General features: G+C 41.5%; 1 protein-coding gene across 1 annotated transcript; it reads right to left on the bottom strand.

Moving 5' to 3' along the window:
- Window positions 1-568: 568 nt before the first annotated feature.
- Window positions 569-22,096, bottom strand: tnn (tenascin N; the record flags this gene model as incomplete). Its single annotated transcript, XM_079570278.1, has 17 exons — window positions 569-912; window positions 2,635-2,798; window positions 3,253-3,417; window positions 3,528-3,624; window positions 3,845-3,996; window positions 4,080-4,218; window positions 4,533-4,663; window positions 6,735-6,998; window positions 8,955-9,218; window positions 10,367-10,630; window positions 15,146-15,235; window positions 15,325-15,507; window positions 16,265-16,394; window positions 16,576-16,709; window positions 21,138-21,512; window positions 21,628-21,822; window positions 21,904-22,096. The coding sequence occupies 17 exons, from the start codon at window positions 22,094-22,096 to the stop codon at window positions 772-774; spliced, it is 3,081 nt and encodes a 1,026-aa protein (XP_079426404.1). The 3' UTR covers window positions 569-771.
- Between the last annotated feature and the right edge of the window lie 214 nt (window positions 22,097-22,310).

Raw genomic sequence — 22,310 nt, 5'->3', positions numbered from 1 at the left:
ATTAGCTTGGCCCAGAAAAACAACTGTGTGTTTAGTGTTTTCTCAGTGTTAACAGTTACCATGGTGGGCTATATTTGTGCAATTGGGAAAACGCAACTCTGCCAAGAAGGAAGTGTTGTTTGCTGAACACATTTTAGGAAATTGTAAAGAACAAATTAATAGTTTTGGGCTTGGATCCGGGTTCATTTTCCAGGGTGTAATTGCAGTGCCTTGGCTGAGATTTGAGACAACAAAACTTTTCCATAACACGTCTTCCTCCTTGTGGTTTTGTTATGTAATCAAGTCACAAACTCTGTAAAGGCCACCTGTAGACGTTTAGCACATTTGTTTGGATACTATTTGTGAGCGTCACTAACATTAACAGGATGATATAAGTTCTGATTTTGAACATTTCTTTTGCTTAATGTAACAACTACAACAAATTAAATGGGAATTGCTTATTTCTGCTACACAGCAACACAAAATAATGTATTTTCCTCCTCAACAACAAGTGGAGTAGAAAAAGTAAATATTTCTTAATGCAACCTATCTAGATTTACAAGAAAACATGCAACATCTGATGCAGAAACAAAATAGTGGCTCTTGTTTTTTTTTTATACAGTTAATAATTTATAATGTTTTTGCACTTTCTAGAACAGTTTATATCCATTGTGTGTCCCTGGAACAAGTCAAACTGAACTCCTTCATTGTCACATCTGAATAAAAAACAAAACAAAACTCTTGTATGAATGGGTACTGACTGTGGACTGAAGGGTATTTGAAGTTTACTTTCTAAACCTCCATAGCTGTGCTCCTGCTCGTGGCCGTCAGTGACCTCCTCTTCCTGCTGGCCATGGCTCCTGCAGGTCGGATCTTTATCTCAGTGAAGTCCAGGGAATCTAGATGGCCTTTCCAGGGCTCCCAGTTCACTCCCTGTCAGCAGCACAGAGCACAACAAGTGAAACATGATGCATTGTTTTTCATCTACACATATTCATTTGTCACATCCTTTTAATAATGTGTACAGTTTTTTATGTTTTAGATCATTGTTTGGATTCTGGAGTGCTCGAAAGAACAGAAATATTTTCAAGCTTTCGGGAAAGGTTTTTAAGAGCCTTCTAATTGACTGCAGACATAGCCAGAGGTACCGAAAAACACAGTGTTTGAAGAGTCGAGTGAGCAAAAGTCTCAGTTTGGGTAGAGAAAAATGATTTGGGGATTCTGCTACAAGGATGATGATTTTACCTTGAACTAGTCCAGAGGATAAACATATCTTTCCAATTTGCAAGAACGCTTAGTTGTTTAATATAATATAGTTCTCCAGTCTATTCTGCACATAACATTTCCTAAAACTGTCTTTTTGCTTGGCATCAACATGATGTAATTTACCACAGCCTATTCAACTCTATATAATATAATATAATATAATATAATATAATATAATATAATATAATATAATATAATATAATATAATATAATATAATATAATATAATATAATATAATACCACAATCCAATTTAAAGAAAACCTTCTGCATAGGACCTGGAAAGAAGCAGACCTTCAAATACGTGTTCAATATCAGGGAACCAATAATACATTGGTGTTAGTAGCCAATGTATGAGAAAACCACTTATGTTTAACAGCTGCAGTGAAAAATGTGTTTTATCATTTTTGCGATTGGATTCAGAACATTTTTCCTTTACCCGACAACTCAACACAAAACAAACTCAAGTGCCACAGAGATGTGCCTGCGACTGGAGACCAGGGGACGAACTCTCATGAAAGGCTTGCTTTTTGTGGTAAATGAATAAAAGATATTTCACATTTTGTGAGTTATGGTGAGTCTAGCTAGAAACTCTAAATGAATGTGAAATGGCAAGATAAGACGATATGTAACAAATTAATGTTATATTTATGTACACACAAAACAATAAGGTAAATAAAGGTAAACTCTAACTCTCACACTAGGTCATTCTACTTACTGTGGTATTGATTATGCCATTTCAACTGCGTCACATGTCATGTCCATGTTGGTTGTGACATGTACTTATTAAAGGTCCAGTGGGAATTGCAAACACTAAAGCAGTATTTTTCAAACTTTTTTGAGCCAAGGGACATTTTTTCCTTGAAAAAATCACGAGGCACACCACCAGGAGAAAATGTAAAAAAAAGAAACTCGATATTTACAATATAAAGTTGTTCTCATCAAAGTGTCTTGAATAGGAACACCGTATTGTCCACTTGCATCCATGCATCACTAATTCTCTTGCCTCAAAGAAATTAGTTACCTGCGGCCACTTACTGATATGGAAAAGTATTATATGGTTACTCTGCCGATCACTAGACAGCACAGACACTCGACAATGGTAAATTAATAAAACCATTAGGTAAGAAGTAAGTCCACAAGGCACAAGTATATATTTACTCCCAATGTGAAGAGGTTGTCAAATTATGTCAAGAAACTACTGTTAAAAGTACATTTTGTTCAAACTTTTCTTAAGCACATGTACTTAAATTAATGTGACTTATTACTGCTCATCTCGGGCTACAAATTTATTGGCACTTTTCTCTTTGCTAATTTCTGTCGAGGCTGTGAATGAGCACCATAAATCCCCCAAATCCCTTCAGTCGAACAGTGACTTGATGTCCACTCACCATGCTGTGCCTGGTGTCGCCCCACTTGCCATTGAGGTTGGCCAGGTGACAGTTCTTGTACCACCAGGCGCCGCGGTGAGTCAGCGCGCAGTTACCCAGGGCGATGTCGTTGTCATTGTCCACGGTGGTCCAGGGCCGGCCTTGGTGGTAGGTCATCGCATCACCTGGACACCGTTCACAGCAACAGACACTCTCAGTCTTAACCAGCACACTGCAAGCTCAACCTCTGCTCAACCTCCATCTGCTTCTCCCTCATGGGTGGAATTTCATAAAAAAGTCTAAAAGTAGCATGGCACAGTATATGTTGTTTCAGCACACTGTGGTATGTGTCTGACTTCAAAGGCCTTTCTTTAGATAGCATCCCTATAGAGGCGCTGCCTGTAACTCACTGAATATGGGTTTCTAATTCAGTGTCAGTGACATTGTATATTTGCTTTCTCAGCAGCAACCTATTATTGAAAACTCCTATATCCCCATGTTGTCAGTTACATTGCTACTTTCTCCCCTTTTCATTGTTTCACAGCCTGCAGTAGCAGACAGAGCACTGAGTAGCACCGTGGCAGATTCACAGTAACCTATCGCTTGTACACTGAGAGATTCAAGGAGAGAACGACCCACCTGCTGTCCCTCTATATTTGCCGATGGTGAGTTTGAACTTCTGCTTGACTGGTGCAATCTTAAAGTTGTCATAGACGGCATAGGCCCTCTCCGAGCCATGGCCCAAGTCGAACCTAATCTCGTATTGAGTGGGAGTATTGGTGAGATCGTATATCTTCTCCAAACCTAGAGGGATGAGGGGGGGGGAGAGAAAAAAAGATGTTGTATGACTTACGGCATTAGCATAAATTCAGTGTGTGCAAGAATAAATACCCCGACAACAAAAGCCCGCTCACCGAGCCAGAACTCATCTGTCATGTTGCCAAACCCGGCTATGTACTGTTTCCAGCGCTTCATGAAGTCCAGCTTGCCAGTATTACGCCTCTGCAGCACCTGAAAGCAGCGAGAGACGATTCCCTGACAGCCGGCGTAATGCACTGATAGACTGTATCACTCATAGATCAGCATTAGTCATCTCAGCAGTGCCTACAGTATCTATTTATCCAGTAGACTGTGGAACTTATCTGTGAATTGTGAATCAGGGGCTTTATGATGTAGGTTGCTTTATGCTGTATATCAATAATGTTTATACTGTAGCTTGTCGTATACATACCACCCAGCCTCCCCCGTCTGTGTCCATGTCGCAGTATACTTGGATGGCTTTGGACTGGTCATTGCTGATATAAATGGTGTAGATGCCACTCTTCATGTTGCCGTTCTTCATGACCTGAGTGCAGTCCATGGGGAACGGATACATGATGCCAACTAAAAAGATGATGATAAAAAAAAAAAGAGAGATTACATTTGATATTGAGCAAGCACGTTTTGACATACTGTTTGGGACTGACCTGTTTTGAAGTCAGTCTCTACCACTTTGCTTCTCTTGTTGCCCTTATACGCGATGATGGTCACAATGTATTTCTTGCCCATTGCCAAACCAGACAGCGCAAGTTTTTTATGTCTGGCTCCAAGCTTCCGTTCAATAGTCTGCGCAGAATGCAGAAAACATACCATTTCAGTACCGAGCACGCAGTCACAGTGAAGGGCAACTCTTTTGTAAATTGTATCGGGGCAGGTAAAACATTCTTCACTTTTTATCACCAGTGCCTAATTTCGCTTCCTTTTTACCATCCACAAGAGGTCAGCGTTCCACAGTGCATGAAGCAAGCACGCACGCTTAGCTATTGTATGTCATTGTGTCAAGGAGAGAAGAAGACGAGCAGCAGGCTTAATTTAAAATATGCACCAGTGTTTAATTGATGTGAATCACAGAGTAATATTTATGTAAGCGATGCTCCTACCTCCATCGTGCCCTCCTCGTCCCTGTACGTGAGGATATAACCCTGGATGTCAGCCAGAGGAGGGACCCAGGTCACTAAAGCAGTGTCTGTAGTCACATCTGTCGCCCTTAGGTCTCTGGGTGCATCAATATCTGTAACAACAACAAATATCACCACTGTGAAATAAGAAGGAAGTGATTTACATAGGACAAGAGCAATTTGACTGCTATTTTGGTAGATATCAATATTTTGTGTCAAATAACTCCTTTTCTCAATCCATTTCCTGATTGCGTTCCACCTAACGATTAGCGTGTCCCTGGCGCAGCTTCAAATACACAATAATCAATCAATTGAAGAATTTACATAATGTCTATATTCTACTGCAAACCAATTATCCTAATGAGGTGGCAGTAGCAGAGCATTTGCGGTTTGTGAAAGAGTGATTCGTGGCAGTTGAAGCTACAAATTTGCAAATTGTCCGTCACCCACTGGGCAGCTGTGATAGCTTAACCCCACTGAGTATGGAGAGTGAATAATGAGTGAAATAGTCTGGAGAAAGAGTACCGATGCTTTACAGTAATACAAGTTTTGGTCCCACACTGGCACATCTAGAGAAAGAATAAAAAGATTTTACATCACAGGCTGGTCTTGGAATTGCATATTTGTGTGTTGTACTGCTCAGATTAGGTTGACAGACTTTTTCATAGCCCACATTTACACTGCCAGAGCAAAAATGTCAGCACGAGAATTTGGCTAATTTATGATCTGGGTTTTCTGCAGCTAGTCAGCTCTAGATTCAGCAACATTATGCCCAGCTGACGACCTGAACATCCTGGAGGACCAGGTTTTTCCAGCAATGGATTTGTTCTTCCCTGATGGCACGGGCATATTCCAAGATGACAAAGCCAGGATTCATCAAGCTCAGATTGTGAAAGAACCACTCTTTCACAATCTGAGCTTGATGAGGGAGCGCGAGACATCATTTTCACACATGGATTGGCCGTCACACAGTCCCGATCTGAACCCCATTGAGAATCTTTGGGATGTTGTGGTTAGCGCCCGTGCTTCACAGCTAGAAGATCCCGGGTTCGATTCCCACCTGGACGGGGCCTTTCTGTGCGGCGTTTGCATGCTCTCCCCGTGTCTGGGTAGGTTTCCTGCGAGTACTCTGGTTTCTCCTACCACTAAAAACATGTGCAATAGGTGAATCCTCCAGCCAGGTGATTCTGACCACCAGCCTGACGCCACATCTGGGTTCACGGGCGCAGTACTGCCGTCGCCCACTGCTCCTTACGGGTTGTCCCAGCAGCGTCGAAGGGGTCAGGTCAAATGCACGGGACAACCTTTGTTGTACAGTTGTGTATAATGACAAATAAAGTAACTTTAACCATAATGTGAAGGCTTCTCACCATCATCAATGTAACACTGGATCTTTTGACATTGCAGAAGCTTATTGGACCAACCCTGTCATCAAAGATAAAGGCAATTCAACAAAATATTAGCGCACCTTTTTATTTGGTCAGGCACTGTATATTCCCAGTGCGTAACAGTTAATGGCACTGGCTCCAAGCCTATATAAAAGGATTTGGTGCATTTGTCTCTTCAGCTACAAAGTGTATAATAGTACCTTTGATCTCCATACCCTTTTGTGTGTTACAGATTTTTCAAACATATAATATAGAACACACTTTACAGCGCCACTACAGTACACGCACTGATGCTGCCACATACTAGTGATACACACTCACACTGCTGCTCCCTGACTTTATGAGTTACGACAAGTTTATCGCACAGAGCTGTGGCCATTAGCTGCCTCATAGAAACACAGTCTTGTTCAGGTGATGTTCCAGATGATGAAGCACACACAAAGACTCCACAGTTGTACGTCAGTTACCATGTGCCGCTTTGCTATTTTTACCCCTGAGTGAGCTGCCCTCCGCCCGTGACCTGGACGTTTCATGGGTCACATATACAGGCTACTTTTTGACCACAGTCTAAACACACTTTGCAATAAAATGGCCTTAAAGTCTGAAACGCAAACACCAACTGACAATTTCTCAGGACTGCAGTAGTGAAAAACCAAGGTTATGTCAAGAAAATATAAATCTATAAATCAAAAGGGTTGATGCCATTTTTCTCACCACCAAAATAACTTTCTCAAACAATTTTAAATACTTATCCAGAGAAATGCTTGTAGTCTTGCAGTGTAAAAAGCTCATTGACCTGTCTCAGCCTGTGTGGAGGTCTTCCTGCTGGCTTTACTCCCCTTCACGGCCCATAGGTGCACCGTGTACAGGACTCCAGGCCTTAAACCGGTCAGCGTGTGAGCGCTTTGGTCGGACTTGAGAGAGATTTCCTCACTAGTGCCCTCAGAGGAGCTGTGGGTTAGCATGTAGCCATCTATTTCTGCTCGGGCCTGATCCCAAGACACGGTGAAGCTGGACTCAGTGGTGTCTCGGGCTACAAGGTTAGCCGGGGCGTCCAGTTCTAAATGCAGAGGTTAGTACAGGTTAATTGCTATAAACTACAAGATGATGCGTTTCTTTTCTGGAAAAGAAGAGAAAAATGTAGCAGTGTGGCATGCTTTTGAAAGAGTTGCAACTGTAGCACAAAAACGTTGTCAAAGCAATCACCTAAGGTCTCTAAGAGTGTGTTCACATCGGCTTCTGGACAGAATTTATATCAGATTTCACTGAAGAGGAAACCATTGGAAAGTCTACTTCTTCATAAGTATTGCATAAGCAATTCAAACCAAATAAATTCATCATAGATAAAATCAAATCAAACTTTATTTACAAAGCACTTTTCATACATTTCAATCCTCCTCAAACACAGCCAGAGTGAACTCACTCTTAGTACCTCTAATGTCAGTCAAAAGCCAAGTTATGTTGTCATTGGTCTGTTTTTAATAGTAGAAATTAGTATTTTAAATGTTTCCACTTTCTCTCTTTGAATTAGAGAACAACAAGGGACTACGGATGAAAAATAGCCTTTAGGCTAATTCCGGTACATTTACAGAAATGTTGATTAATGTACAGTGTCCCTGTCAAATAAATGAATAAATAAAATAAAAACCTTTCTATGACAGCATCATTGTCCGTGAAAAGTTGTTGCGTCTATGATACTGTGCACAATAAGCGATATTTACAGCAGGAACCATATGTTTACATACACTTTATAAAAAGTATATTTGCAATTTTTTCTCACTATCTGACTTTCTTTTTTTTTTAAAGTCAATAAGAATTTAAAAAAATATTTCTATTTGTCACGGTTTTATACTACTTTTCATTGGTAACATTGCCTTTAAACTGTATATTTTGGGTCAAACGTTTTGGATTTCCTTCCACAAGCTTCTAACAATAGCGGCAGGAGTTTTGGTCCATTTCTTCATAACTCGTTTAACTGAGCCACATTTTCTTAGCCACCTTGCATGCACATGCCATTTCAGCTCCGCCTATACATTTTCAACTGGAGATCAGAACTTTGTGATGACCACTTCAAAACATTTACTTTGCTATCCTTAAGCTTATCTGCGCCCAAGCTTTCACTTCCTGGCTGATGTGTGTATTTTCACATAATGTTCTTTCTTCATGATGTCATCTATTTTGTGAAGTGCACCAGTCTGTCCTGCATCACAACAACCCCACAGCATGATGCTGCCCCCCCCCCCCCCTGTATTTCAAAGTTGGGATGGTGTTCTCAGGCTTGCAAGATTCCGCCTCTTTTCTCCAAATGTGACGATGATCATTATGGCCAAATATATATATATTTTTTTTCATCAGACCTAAGAATATGTCTCTATGTTTTTTATTTGAAAACTCCAATCTGGCTTTTTCATGTTTCTTTTGGAGTGAGGGCTTCTTCCTGGCAGAGTACTTTCTCAGCCCATGTCGGTACAGTACTGGTTTCACGCTGGATAATGACAAACTCTAACCAGTTTCAGCATCTTCAGCCGGTCTTTTGCATTTGTTCTTGGGTTGAACGACCATTTCAGACCAAAGCACGTTCATCTCTGAGACGCAGAACCTGCCTTCTGTCTGATCTGTATGATGGCTGGTCATTTCCATCATTGTTTTAACCAATGTACCTGGCACCTTCAAGTGTCTTGAAATTGCCCCCAAGGATGATCCAGACTTGTGCTTCCAAGGTCATGACATAGGCATCTGGGCTTTCCCAAATTGTTTAAAGGTATAATAAGTAATCTTAGTGTATGTAAACTTCTGACTATCTATCTCTCATTCTTCTGACATCTACAAATAAACATATTTTTTTTAAATTCTAATTGAAGTTAATTCTGGTTTCATGTCATACAAAGTCAATGCAAATGTGTGTTTTTTTTTTAATGTGTACGTGAACATTTGGTTCCCAATGTATGTTTGCAGTGCAAAGTCAGATAGGTCTCTTGTGTTGTGCAGCAATAATTTAAAAGCTAGTGTTGAGCACCTGTCTCAGCCTGTGTGGAGGTCTTCCTGCTGGCTTTACTCCCCCTCACGGCCCATAGGTGCACCGTGTACAGGACTCCAGGCCTCAGTTCAGTCAGCTTGTGAGAGCTTTGGTCAGACTTGAGTGGGATTTCCTCACTAGTGCCCGCAGGGGAACTGTGGGTTAGCATGTAGCCATCTATTTCAGCCTGAGGGCGGACCCATGTCATGACAAAACTGGACTCGGAGGTGTCGCGTATGGAGAGGTTGGTGGGAGCATCCAGGTCTGCACAGGGAATTTGTTAATGCAAACTGCAAAAGTATAACATTTATCCTTATCTTATCTAAAATTGTATTAGATTGCATTTGCGTTCATGAGACGTGCTATTGTTTAAACAGTTTCATGTTTTTTTCTGTTAGCTTTTTTATTATGGTCTTCAAAGATGTGGTATTATTTATTTCATTTAACTTTTATCATTTATTTGTCAGACCCAAGTGAACAAGCAGTAAACAATGCAATGAAACGTGTTGAGAGATGGATATGATTAAAACAGATGTATTTGTGGTCATGATCCTACAAAAATATCAGATACAATGTGTAGGATTGTTCTGGGTTCTTTGGTTTCCCCCTTCCTCCAACACATATGTAGATAAGATTAGATATAGTGGCTGTTGCAGCAGTTCAGGACCAATCCTTGGTCGCTCAACAATATTCTGTTTAACAAATAGTAAGAATAAGGATAAATAAAGTATTTTACCTTACATAACCACAGAGTCTCAAGCCTTTCATAATAACGGCCACATTGTGCACTCCTGCTGTTTGACGAATGAGGGGGCTCACTGAACGTGTCTGTTACTCTCATCAAAGCTTCTCCAGAGAAACCCTTGCTTTTAGTAAATATGTTTTTCTATGGACATGAGTGATTTAAAGCATCCTCCATGTTTTTAGTTTTGAGGCGAATATGGGCCAGCCTGGCCTCACCTTAGTCACTATGATAGAAGTGGACAGGAGCATCAGCCAACCTTCACACCACATTACCAAACTGAGGAGACGACCAGAAAAAACACTTTTTGTTGACTACAAAAATAACTGGACGTTTTAAGGACATTGCGCCTACAGCGACATTTAAGAGCCCTTAAGTGGGTTGTCCAGACTAATTATGTTAAAAACACATTTCTGAGAAAGGGAGTTACTTTGCCCCTGGGCATTTGACAAAACAGGGTTATTTGTCTGAGCCAAATTTCTTTTTTTTTTTTCACATCATAGATAAATATCGCAAACAAACAGACTACTGTACTACCAGGTTAAATCAGGCGGTAAAAAAGGATGCCTGCAAAAAGTTTGGTTAAAATCCACATAAGTCAGATCGGTCCACATGCTCAGCATACTTGTCCAAATACCAGTGTGGTTCAGAAGTCCTTGGAAAAGTTTACCTGTCTCCGCCTGTGTGGACGTCTTCTTGCTGACCTTGTCTCCTCTAAAGGCCCAGAGGGAGATGGTGTGCTGAACTCCAGGCTTCAGAGCAATCAGTTTGTATGAAGTGTCGTCCCGTCCCAAAGCGTACTCCGGACTGGTTCCCTCACTGGTCTCATAGCTCAGCATGTATCCTTCCACCTCTGCCCTCACCTGCTCCCATGTGACTGTGGCCGTGTCCTCTGTCACCTCTGTGGTCACGAGGTTCATGGGAGCATCCAGGTCTGAAGGTGAGGAAGAAGAAATGTAGAAAAAAAGAGAATTCTTTCTCTCATCAACCAAAAAAGAAGAGAAAGATTCAAAATGTAAGGGGACAAGAGTATCAATAAGCATTGGGCAGAGAGTGCACGCGGTTCAAAGGTCTAAATAAAGGAAAACTCTCTAAACCATGACCAACCTGATAAGCACTTCAGACCAGTATATCAATAGGTTAAGTATACACTTGGTTGATGTGAAAACCATGCAATTTCCAACTTCATTGTTGAGGTTGAAAAATGGTGACCAGCACATGGTCAAGTCCTGATCTCTTCTTTTCTATAGCAGAACAGTGGGTATGACTATACACCAAAGAAGTAGCATGCGTCTGAAAGCAGTTTGCCAAAAAAATGCATAAATGACAGAAATGGGCCTTGTAGCTGGTGATAATGCGACAGCAGCAAAGAGGAAATGAAGCCAACTGCAAAAGCAATCATCATTTGTGTAAACCCAGGAGGCGGGTCAGTCTCGTGTCACTGTGCACACGACAGCGTCCTCACAAAGTGAAACAGCCAACGACAAAACTTGAAACATAATGTTGTCTTTGTCCTTCACTGTCTCTTTCCTGTTTGTCCATCTACAGTATCTACATTTCATACAAGACATAAAATAACACTGTGAATTTATAGCAGTTCATTTGAGTCTATAAACACATTCCAAAAGAAAGAAGGAACTGCATATGGTAAATCAACATGCGAGTAAAGTAAACAGCAATTATTTTTTTATTTTTTTTACAAAGCCAGATGTTATCCACAGAAGAGAAAGCTGAGACATTTGCCCAAAATGTAATGTCTTATCAAATAACTTCAAGTAATCTACAAAAATGGAAACTAATCTAGAAGTTGTCCATGGCCAAACTGTTCTGAAATGTGTTGCTTTCTACAAATTCAAAATTTCATATTGCTCATGAATTTGCACCTGTTCCAATACTCTTTACAGCGTGCTATTAATTTGACTTTTGGTTCATAGCTCATCCTTATAATCCTTAAAACAAATCCTCCATGCCCTTATTCCATTTTCTCCACACTTTTGTCCATCCAAATCCCACGTACAGAAAGATTGAGTTGTCCTATAAAAGTCTCACCAGTGTTTCAGATTTGGTGACTAGAGGGCAGCAGCAGCAGCAGCAGCAGGAGCAGCAGCAGCACACAGCCATTTGGAAAATAGCTTATCCATTACAGGTGGCATGTTCGGCCCTGGGTTTTGACCGCGAGGCGTACAGTGTGACAGGCCTTCTTTCATCATTCATACTCTCACGGCCTGAACGCCTCGCTGTGCAGCCGAGGAAGCCAATGAAAATCACTGTAGGTGTCAGAATGTGAGCATTTTTGTGGATGATTTGTCAGCTGTGGCACGTGGTGTCACGGCTTCTGACTCTGAAGGTTGCTACTGACCGATGCCAAGTGCAGCTTTCTAATGACAAGATTGATTGTCCATATGGCAGGATTTCAATATGGCATAACGATCAGTCCTCATTCCTGGGAGGAAAGTTCTCATTCATTTTGATCAGAGGCTTAAAATACTATTAACAACGATGAAAAGCCTCTCTAGTAATTCAAGAAAAATGTACCAATAGACTGTGGTCACTGTTGAGCTCAATTGTATCAACTTGAATGAATGTTTCATATTATTTAACTATCAAATCCACCTCTGCCTCTCACCTAGGAGGTAATGAGCTTATTCCTTCTTTATCGCTATACGAGGCTATTGCAAATATCATGACTAACCAACCAACATGAAATTTAGGGCTGAAACAATTAATCGATTAATCGACAATTAATCGATTATTGAAATAGTTGTTAACTCACAATCATTTTCTGGTTTACGCAGACTCAAATACAGAAAAAATGGCGTGAAGATTTAGTATTTTTGCTGAAAAACTGCTTTAATTTCAAACTTTGGGTGTGTAGTGTTTTGCACATTATTAATCTCCTAAATGATTTGCCTCAGGACAATTATCCAATCAGAAAGCAAAATTGGCGCCACTCTTATTGTTGCCAGATCCTATAGTTTTAGACCACTTTGGAAATAAACTTCCTCAGTTCTCTCCCTGATAAAGTCCCAGTCAGTGCCAGTGCAGTCTCCAGTCATTAAAGCTTTGAACTCTGGAGGTTCTTAGCTTTAAAATGAGGAATGGCCTATTCACAGAAACTTGTGTTTGTCTTCGTGTGCAGCTTTGAGCAAACCAAGTTCAGCTGTAGTGACTTTTTAGAACCTTCTACATTTACTTTCATTTTACCCCAACAATAAACAAATCTTCAAAAAAATGAAAATGCTCCTTTCACAGCCAAGCGATAAATCAATTAATCATAAAAAATAATCGTCAGTTGCAGCCATAATTAAATTATTACAATCTTTGCATGCAGTATAATAAAATTGTCCCCCTATAGAGGCCCCCATGAATTACAACCAGAAGAACCTTGCAGTAACTAGTGGTGCCCGTGCAACAGTTTGATAATTGTAATTTCAGCAGATAAACCCAGGACTATGTCAGAAAAGAAAAGTTCAAAAGATCAAATTTAGCGTATGTAATTTAGTACGTATCTCCCACTAAAATCATCGCCGTGCCCCTCCAATGACACGTATGCTCACACTGGCCCTGACACTGATACAGGACGGATGTTTAAATTTGACCATTATGGATCCATTATAAAACCTCCACTCTGACGTTCCCATTTGTCACTTTTCTGGCGTGGACAGTATGAAGCAAAGTGTGATGGACAGGCCTCAGAGCCCGGCGCAATCCCAGAGGACCAACATGAGGTGCTACAGTATATTCTGATAACATTATTCCCCCCGACCTGCAGTGGGACATCTGCTCCCGTTTAGCCTGTGGGCGACTGCACCGAATAGGGGGAAGAAAAAAAACCTGGACTATGGGTCCTTTAATCACAGTCAGGATATTGAATTGAATAGAGAATAGTAGAGCGTGTGGTCAAATATATTCTCTCTCTTTTGATTTCAACACTTTAAAATAAAAGCATACGACGAAATAAATATAGCCAGATGTTTAATATCCTCTAATTCTCAATGCAACAAAAAGGTGATTCGATTGCATGTAGACGTCAGTAAGCCATCGAAAGAATAAACACGGGAACTTTTGTAGCGGGCACATAATAAACTTATTTGAGTAGTGATTTTGCATTTTAATATGGCATAGCTATAAAGGCAGTTGCCCTTCTTGATGCAGCTCTCTCTCTGTTTATTCAGGCACTAGATCAGCAGGATACATCTTGGAATAAGGATTCAGGGATTTAAAGAAAGAAAAAAAAATTAGTCAAGAGCAAACTTCAACAACTTCCTAAAGTCACAACATCTGCCGGCAGATTCTCCAAAACGTGCAATAATTCCCCGTTTGGATTGGCCTTATCCCTGCCTGAGTATTACAGCGCTGTCCCGCGGCAAGCAGCTTGTTCTTTAGAGATAATAGGTGGTGCCAGTCATTGTGAGACCCGCGCTGGCCTCAGTGTCAAGCCAAGCTCACAAGTATCCTCTTCAATCACCTCTAAGCTGCCTCACACAACACCTACGAAGAAGGATTGTGGCCAGTGGAGTGGAGACAAGTCGCTGTCTGTCTGGGCCAGATTAGTTACCGCACGAAAAGTGACAGACGCTCACACCCTGAGATTAGCACTGACGAGGGCTTCAGACTGACTACCTGACTGACTTTCAAGAGAGGGGTGGGGCTGGAAATATACATTAACCTCCAAAGGCTTGAAAACATTATACAGGCTGAAGGCAAAGCGTTTTCAATTTCACAATATCTGGCCTTGTGTTTCATAACTGTGAACTGCGAGATTACAGTATCTTCATTCTTCCACACGTTGCAGCAGCACACGCTCTGAATTGCTGGCACTTTTTCAAAACTACTTCAGAAGAGCCAAGTCAAAAGCGATGATATAAGCGACGAATAAGAGATGATTTGAACAAACTAAAGAGGAGAGCCAAACTAAAAGGAGCAATGGCAAGAAGCTCAACGCCGACCTGCCGTTGTGGACTATTTGTCAAGCAGCTGTGCAAGCTATCAGCGAATACCTGCTTGTCTCCAAACTTGCAGGGTAAGACCAAAAAAACCAACGCCACCGAGCAAGAATCCAGCTCAGACCTCAAGTCATCAGGGAGCATCGGGTGACCATTACACTATACATATCGTGTTCCCATTTACCACAGCCGCCCACTCTGCAATATTAGGCTCGAAATTCCTATCGTCAATCCTTTGACCATAATTGCAGAGGATTGCTATTGAAGCACTTATCATGACGTTATCGTGTGGGCAGAAGGTAAAGTCAGGTTGAGGTTTGTGTTTTCCATATTAGCCTATGACTTCTGGAGATTTACTGTAAAGAGGCTGAACATATAGATCACTTGGCGATTACTTTGATGTCACTTAGATGCACTTAGTCATTTGAAGTGCCTCGCAATGAAGACATAAAACATTATGGATTGCAAATCTCTGTGTAGCTGTATATTACAGGGAGATTGACCTGTGACTCCTGTGGCAGTCGAAGGTTTTCCCTCGTTGGCTCCTGTCACAGAACTCACAGAGATCTGATACTCGGTTCCTGGATAAAGACCTGAAAGAGGAGAAGAAAAGAACCTCAGCCTCTTCTTCTTAACCAAACACCATCACCGTCTTTGTTTGCATTGTCCAGCTTTCACTCACCCACAATGGTGTGTTTGGTGCGCGCCTCCTGGCTGCGCCGCACGTCCTGCTCCTCCCTCTGTCCCGAGGGGTTCGTGTGGGACAGCCTGAAGGCATCCACCTGCGCTGCCGGGTTCTTCCAATCCACTTCTATGGTGACATCAGTTTGAGCAACCACGCGGAGGTCATCGATGGTCGATACATCTACATAGCAGAAGACAATAATACAACCATTTTAACTTTACACCATGACTGCTTCAGCGAGAAACGCCTAAAAAGAATATCAATAAATGTTACCAAATGTTGACATTCAAAAGGCGGACGCATACAGTTTCACTTACTGAGCTTTTAGTCACAACTCAAAAGAATAGCATTAAGTGAGGCTCTCCTTTGAAGCAGCTCTTCTGAAGGTTACAAAACTATGCACGGGGACTGTCTCCCGCCGTGTGTGCCAGATGACAGTTTCTTACGGCTGCGAAGGAATGCCCCTCTAAACCGCTGCGACCGGTCTTCATGTGTTTTTGTTTGTTTATGCAAGTCCCTCATGCCCGCTGTTTTTCTGTCTTTTAATCTAGCCACTTAACATCTGCCTCCCACCACATCTATGGCCAAGACTGAATTTAATTGAACACATTTTCGAGCCGTTTCCTTGTAATTTAATCAGAATGTTGCAGGCCTTAATGATAAACTGCTCTTCGGACTTATGCTTGTTATTTATAGCTTACCTACATCATGTATTTATAGTGAAGATGCTAAACTTTCTTTTTTGTATGTGTTAAACCATGCCATGTGCTGTACGTTTCACCCATAGGCTCCATGTAACCAAACAATCATTGCCCTACAGTTCTTACAGTACAAAGTCCCCATTACTTTATATTCCCACCATATACTGTATTTGTCTTAAATGTCTAAAGTACATGTCTTAAGTTCCTTTAGACATGTAGTTCAACTTTATACAAACCGGTAGTGGCTTCGATCCTGTCTGGTTCACTCTGCACTTCTTTGATGGCGGCATAGACCTGGACAATGTAGGTGACTCCAGAAGTTAGGCCTGTGATGAGGTAGGAGTTCTCGGTGTTGGGAATTTGGACCTACAAAAAGATACAGGTATGGAAATTAATTATTAGAGTAGGATCAATTAGAGTAGAGTAAAGTAAAGAAACTAAAGGGAAGTAAAGTGATGTACAGTCAAGTGCTTGCAAACCTTGTGAGCCCATCACTGACAAAGTAAAGTGCAGTACAATAAAGTAGAGAAGTGTGAAGTAAACATGCCCGTTTCAGAGCACCCTCGTCGCCTTTGGGGTGGTGTGTCAGGATGTAGTACTCTGCTCCTCGGACGTGCTCCCACTCCACCAGCAGAGACACATCAGTCACCGTGACCACCTGCAGACCTTGTGGACCCATCACTGTCAAAGACAAACCATTACAAAAAATTAACTTCCACAATAACAATATAGAATCTGAAAGTTGACAATACATAGAGGTGTGTGCGGTGGATTTAGTATTTGGAAGCAGTAGATAAAGTTACATATCTAGCTCTACATTTCTTGTCATCTTCTTGCACTTACAGTAAAGGAGGAACATTTACAAGTCCAGAGGAAAGTTTGTCTGTACAGCTTAAGCTTGATCTGAAAATTGCAGCTTGAATGGTAGCAAAAACAATTTGGTGTAAGATAAATAGTGTATTATCCGCAGTAATATTCACTCCAGTAGCAATCTAAACAGAAAGAGAAGCTGTTCTGCGGTCACCTTTTTGACATCTACAGTGATGGCTTTTAACTGAGTCAATGGAAAAACACGGCTATAGTATATAAGGGGAGTCTAGCAGGGGTTTACGATAACACAACATCAGCCAAGAGACAGGGCAGCGTACAAACAACCACAGCATATTGTGGCCATGACGTTGTGAGAGAGATGGCGCTGCTAGATTTAGGGTTAAACATAAGCCTCCGGGGAACATGAGAAACGTGTGTGTAAAAGTGGAGGACCAGGGAAGGTATTCACATCAGCTTTAGATGCTATATCCACAAGGCCCGTCCAGGAAGTCTGCTGTTTTTTCTCTCAAAGCAGTGCGGGCAGTTTTCCATCCGCTAACTGTTAATATCCCCCTGATGCCACTCCAGACACGAGCATCAACAAGCTCCACTCGTGAGCCGTGGCTGTGAGCCGCGGTGTAGAATAAATTAATGCATAACAAGGCGAAGAAGGAGGGGTGTGCATGCAATGATCAAAATGACTGTTTGGAAAAGGAAAAAAAAATTAAATATATCACACGGAAAATAATATTCCAAGAATGTTGCTAAATTTACCACATCAGAAATGCAGTAGCCTAATGTTTTCTGATTTAACACTATGAATGCATTGGACCCCATCAGCCTAAATGGGGCCTCAGCAGTAGAATCATCACTTAGTACTGATCATGAATCATAATTACAAAGTAGCAGTAAATGTGCTCATTTTTATTATAGCTGCCTTTTATTTGATTGACTGAATCAATATCCAAAAAAACACCCTAGTCATTAAATATGACTCATGACTCATGATTATCATTATTTTTGCCCTGATGAAGACCGTGCCAGGCTGAAATGCATTGGCCTCCCTCTTTCAATAAAGGACTTTTAACATTACATCAGATTCTTCATGACTTATATTTTGTTTTCTATCACTTTAAGCAGTCTAGCACTGTAGTGGCTCATGGAAGTCAGGTCTGGATTTGGAATGTAAGAAATCACATAATTTTGGAAAACTTAAGGCTCTCAAGAAGCATCTTGCATAGATCCCCCCCAACAAAGTATCGCCCAACAGGATTGCTGACTTACTGTGGCGTTGAAATGACCTTATTCGGTTTGATTCGAGATGAAGAAGTGCACATTGTTGCCAATTCCATTTCTCTTATATGTTAAAACATAAAATTATTGTTGCATCTCGCAAATATATTTTGTGAAATATTGTTTTGTTGACAAGTTTAACCAACTATGAATGGATGTATTGTACTTCAAGGGAGTCTCACATAAAAGGGAATGTGTGAAGCATCAATAAGACCTTTGAATCCACTGCATCTGTCATGTGTTAGTTTTCCATGTACAAAGCTGCCGTGACCACGTTCAATTACTAACCTGCATTTGATCAGATTATCTTTTTCAATGCAGACCGCGTTTACTTTATTTGACTTTGGTATTTTCAGTGGGATTTCTTGCACCCACACACCATCTGCCTTTAATGCTGGGACTTATGAGAAGTACGTTCGGCATCGCGAACACCAAACGCGTTCATATTATTCCATGTCGTCACCTGTGGAGAGGATCGACATCTATCATGCAGGTGTTGAAACGGCGACAGGTCACGGGGAAATAAATACGGCCTTCGGTGTTTGCTTTGCTACTCATCTCCACCAGGTGCTGATAATCATTATAACTAAAATCATTTTCATATCTCCCTACCTCCCCCTTCACACGTTGCCGATGTTGACATTGGCAAGTGTTCAGTAGCACCTACGCTCTGAGCAGTATGCATAACAAACAGACTCAACCAGACGTGAGCGGTTTCATGGCTGACCTACAACTGTAATAGTCCAGCTGTGCTGTAGGCCTCTTCAGATCAAAATCTCCCTGACAACCGTGGATTAGTAATGGGATTTATGGAGCCAACTCTATGTATCAAGTCTCCAGAGGGACTGTTTTTTTACTTTTTGAAATACATGTACTAATTGACTAAAATTGCTGTGCCAAATCAGTTATAGAGCTTTCCCTTGTGTTGCCCACTCTGCTGTTATGCTGTTTCATGTTTTCGTTCAGGGTCCATCTGTGGAAAATAACATTAAAAAAAGAAAACCAAAAATGTCTGATCCCTTTGAACCGTTCATGTTAAAGTCCCTGTATCTGATTTTTTTTTCTAATGTGCTTATAAACTTAAATCAGAAATAGGATACAAGAAATGTGTTACAAAAGTTAAGAATTATTAGCACAACTTTAAAACAAACAAACAAACAAACAAACAAACAAACAAACAAACAAACAAACAAACAAACAAACAAACAAACAAACAAACAAACAAACAAACACAAAAAATCTGGTACAGTGCCTTCAAAGAGCTGTCCAAAAATCCCATCATTAAAGTCACATCACAATGTTGGACAAATGTGAACTTCGCTCTGACCATGATGTTGACTGGTCCACATAAAAATAAGAATATAAATATATAACGGTCACAATCTCTTTGTGAACTCAGCAAAATAAAGTGTCTGGGCCTGGGAGCTGCTTCTCACCTTTCGGCTTGTCTGGAACCAAATTGCTGGAAAATGTGATTTTTGAGTTTCTCCTGAGGCAAGTCGAGTAATATGGTGCAGTGAGTGAGATGTTTCAGAGAGATGAATGTGTCAGAGGGAAATTGAAGGTCTTGGAGATTATTTAACCAAAAAGGCGGGTTATTATATCTATCAAGACGTAGGATCAAAATACCATCGACTTGAAGAGAAAAAACATAGGATATTGTGGACGAGATGGACTTAGACTTTTCTTGCTACAGACATTTTAATGTCTCTTGAAGTCATTGGATCTCGAAAAGGGAGCTTGAATTTTGTCAACCAATCTTGAGGGCCCGATCTTGTGTTTCTAAACACAGACTGCAGACTAGACATTTGCGTGAGGACGGGGGCGCTATGTGGAATCTTCATACCTGGGGCAGTAAGTGGGCTGGACAGACCCCCATGGAGATGTTTTGCACAGCAGTGGGTCCTCCCCAAGCTTTACCGCCTACAGACCACACTGGAATATTTGCTGCTATTGTGGATAGCGGTGGGTGTGGAGGGGTACACATGGAGTTTGCAGTGCTCTTCAGTCCTAGAGTGGGGCCCATCAGTATATTCACTCTCTGGATATGGACAGTGTTTCACTCACAGTGGGATAAATTGTTTGTAGTTTGTCCTGCGAGAACTAAGATAATAATACTTTCTCCCTGAGAAAGTATTACAAATGCAGACCCAGAGCTTGTTCTAAAACTATTTTGAGAGAGTTGAGTGAATATCTTCTGTGTACTATTGTTAGAGGTGACTGTATCAAAAGGCTTCAAGTCATAGCACTAAAAGGTCCCGTGAGAAGCCTAAGGCATCAGTGTAAAGTAGTGCAAGATCTGTTCAGGCATTTGCCTCAAAGATCGAGCACTAGTTTACACCGTGTTGCTATTTTTGTCTAAAATACGGAAAACCACATAAGATTTCATGATAGACTTTGAATCCCAGCAAATGAACTTCCACCTATTAAATGATTCATATGATCGTATGTGGCTTGAACTGGTGCAGTTCAGGACAGACATGGACAGGGTATGACATTCCTGAATGAGGGAAAATAGCGGCTCTGGCTTTTTTTTTTATAATTATTTTTTGTGTCCCTTTTATTGAATAGAGCGAAGAGATGGAAGAGACAGCAAATTGTACAAGTCTAACTTTTCCATGTTCTGCGTCTAGGCCAATATCCCACATTGCTGATCCATAATTTTGCAATATGTGATTTTTTGATGGTAATGGTAAATGGTCTCAACTTATATAGCGCTTTTCCACCTACATTAGGCACTCAAAGCGCTTTACAGCAAGGATCCACTCACCCATTCATACTCTCATTCATACACCAATGTACGCAGACACTGGGGGCAATGTGGGTGAAGTGTCTTGCCCAAGGACACAACGACAGTGTACACTTTCAGGAGGTGGGAATCGAACCGCTGACCTTCCGATCATGAGACAACCTGCTCTACCATCTGCGCTACACAGACTGCCCCCTTCACTCCATTAAAGCAGAATTTTTTATTTTGCATAAAAAACGAGTGTGCATCGTGCTTACCGAGAGAGCAGTCGTCCCCAAAGAAGCCTTCATCACAGACACACTTGCCGTCCACACACTTCCCGTTGCCAATGCAGTCGTTGGGACACCTCTGGACACTACAGTCCTCTCCGCTGAAGTGGGGGAAGCACACGCACTTGCCGTTCACACATTGGCCCTTGTCGTTGCAATTGTCAGGACAGGCCAGCTGGTTGCAGTCGTGCCCCGTGTAGCCCTCCATGCACACGCACTTCCCATCGACGCACCGGCCATTGTCATTACAGTCGTCAGGACAGGTTGACACGGAGCAGTCTGGTCCCTCCCAGCCCGGGTCACACAGGCAGCTGCAGGAGTCGTGCTGGTATGTGCCGTGGCCACTGCAACTTGTGTCCACACCTTGAGAACCAGAAAGAGGTGTTTATGTTTATGTGAAAAGCAGTAATTTTGCTTGAGGGTCATTTTGAAATCTATGATTGTAAAAATAAATGTGTGAAAGTTAATGAGATCCCACCTGTAGCTTTTCCACAGCAGCCCTTATCACACTGCGTCTTCAGATAGTTGACCTCCTCTTCGAGCCCGTTGACCCGGTAGAGGAGCGATTTGAAGCTCTCCGACTCATCACAGTCACACTTGGGCGTCTGCAGCTTAATGTTATGTCTAAAAATGATGTCATTCTCTCCGGTTGTAGTCGTTCCTGTTTGCAGATCTACATATACAGTACAGCACAATGTCAAATTATATTAGTTTGCTACTTTTCACAGTGTGTCTTCACACGCGCTTTAATGACCTGTTTTATCATCTGTGGAAAGAGGCTCGAGTTTACAAGAAGACCCCGAGGCAGGGATGTCAATTTTATAGACATGGCTGAAGGTGACTCCCTGCTCCGGAGCGGGGGCCTCTAGGTCCTCATCCCCCAGACAGCACCCTGAGAAGGTGCAGAGCAGGACCAGCAAACATTGGGCCCTCCACCTGGTGATCATGGCTAAAGAGAGAAAACAGAGGTGTTGCACATCCTGTATAGATAAACAAGAAACTAAGCATACATGTCAAGAAATGAGCAAATTCAATGAACACGAGGTGGAAAAATAAAATGTCGAAAAATAAAATTGTTGTTGCTATGTTCTTCAAAAACAGCTCTATTTTTTTGGTTTTGTATTTGACGGAGGACCGCATGGGTTCATTGCAGGCAGAAAA

Source organism: Gobius niger (genome assembly GCF_951799975.1).
Source record: "Gobius niger genome assembly, chromosome: 13".
Classification (NCBI taxonomy): Eukaryota; Metazoa; Chordata; class Actinopteri; order Gobiiformes; family Gobiidae; genus Gobius; species Gobius niger.
The sequence above is the reverse complement of the archived record's forward strand: the minus strand, read 5'-3'. Positions and strand labels throughout refer to the sequence as shown.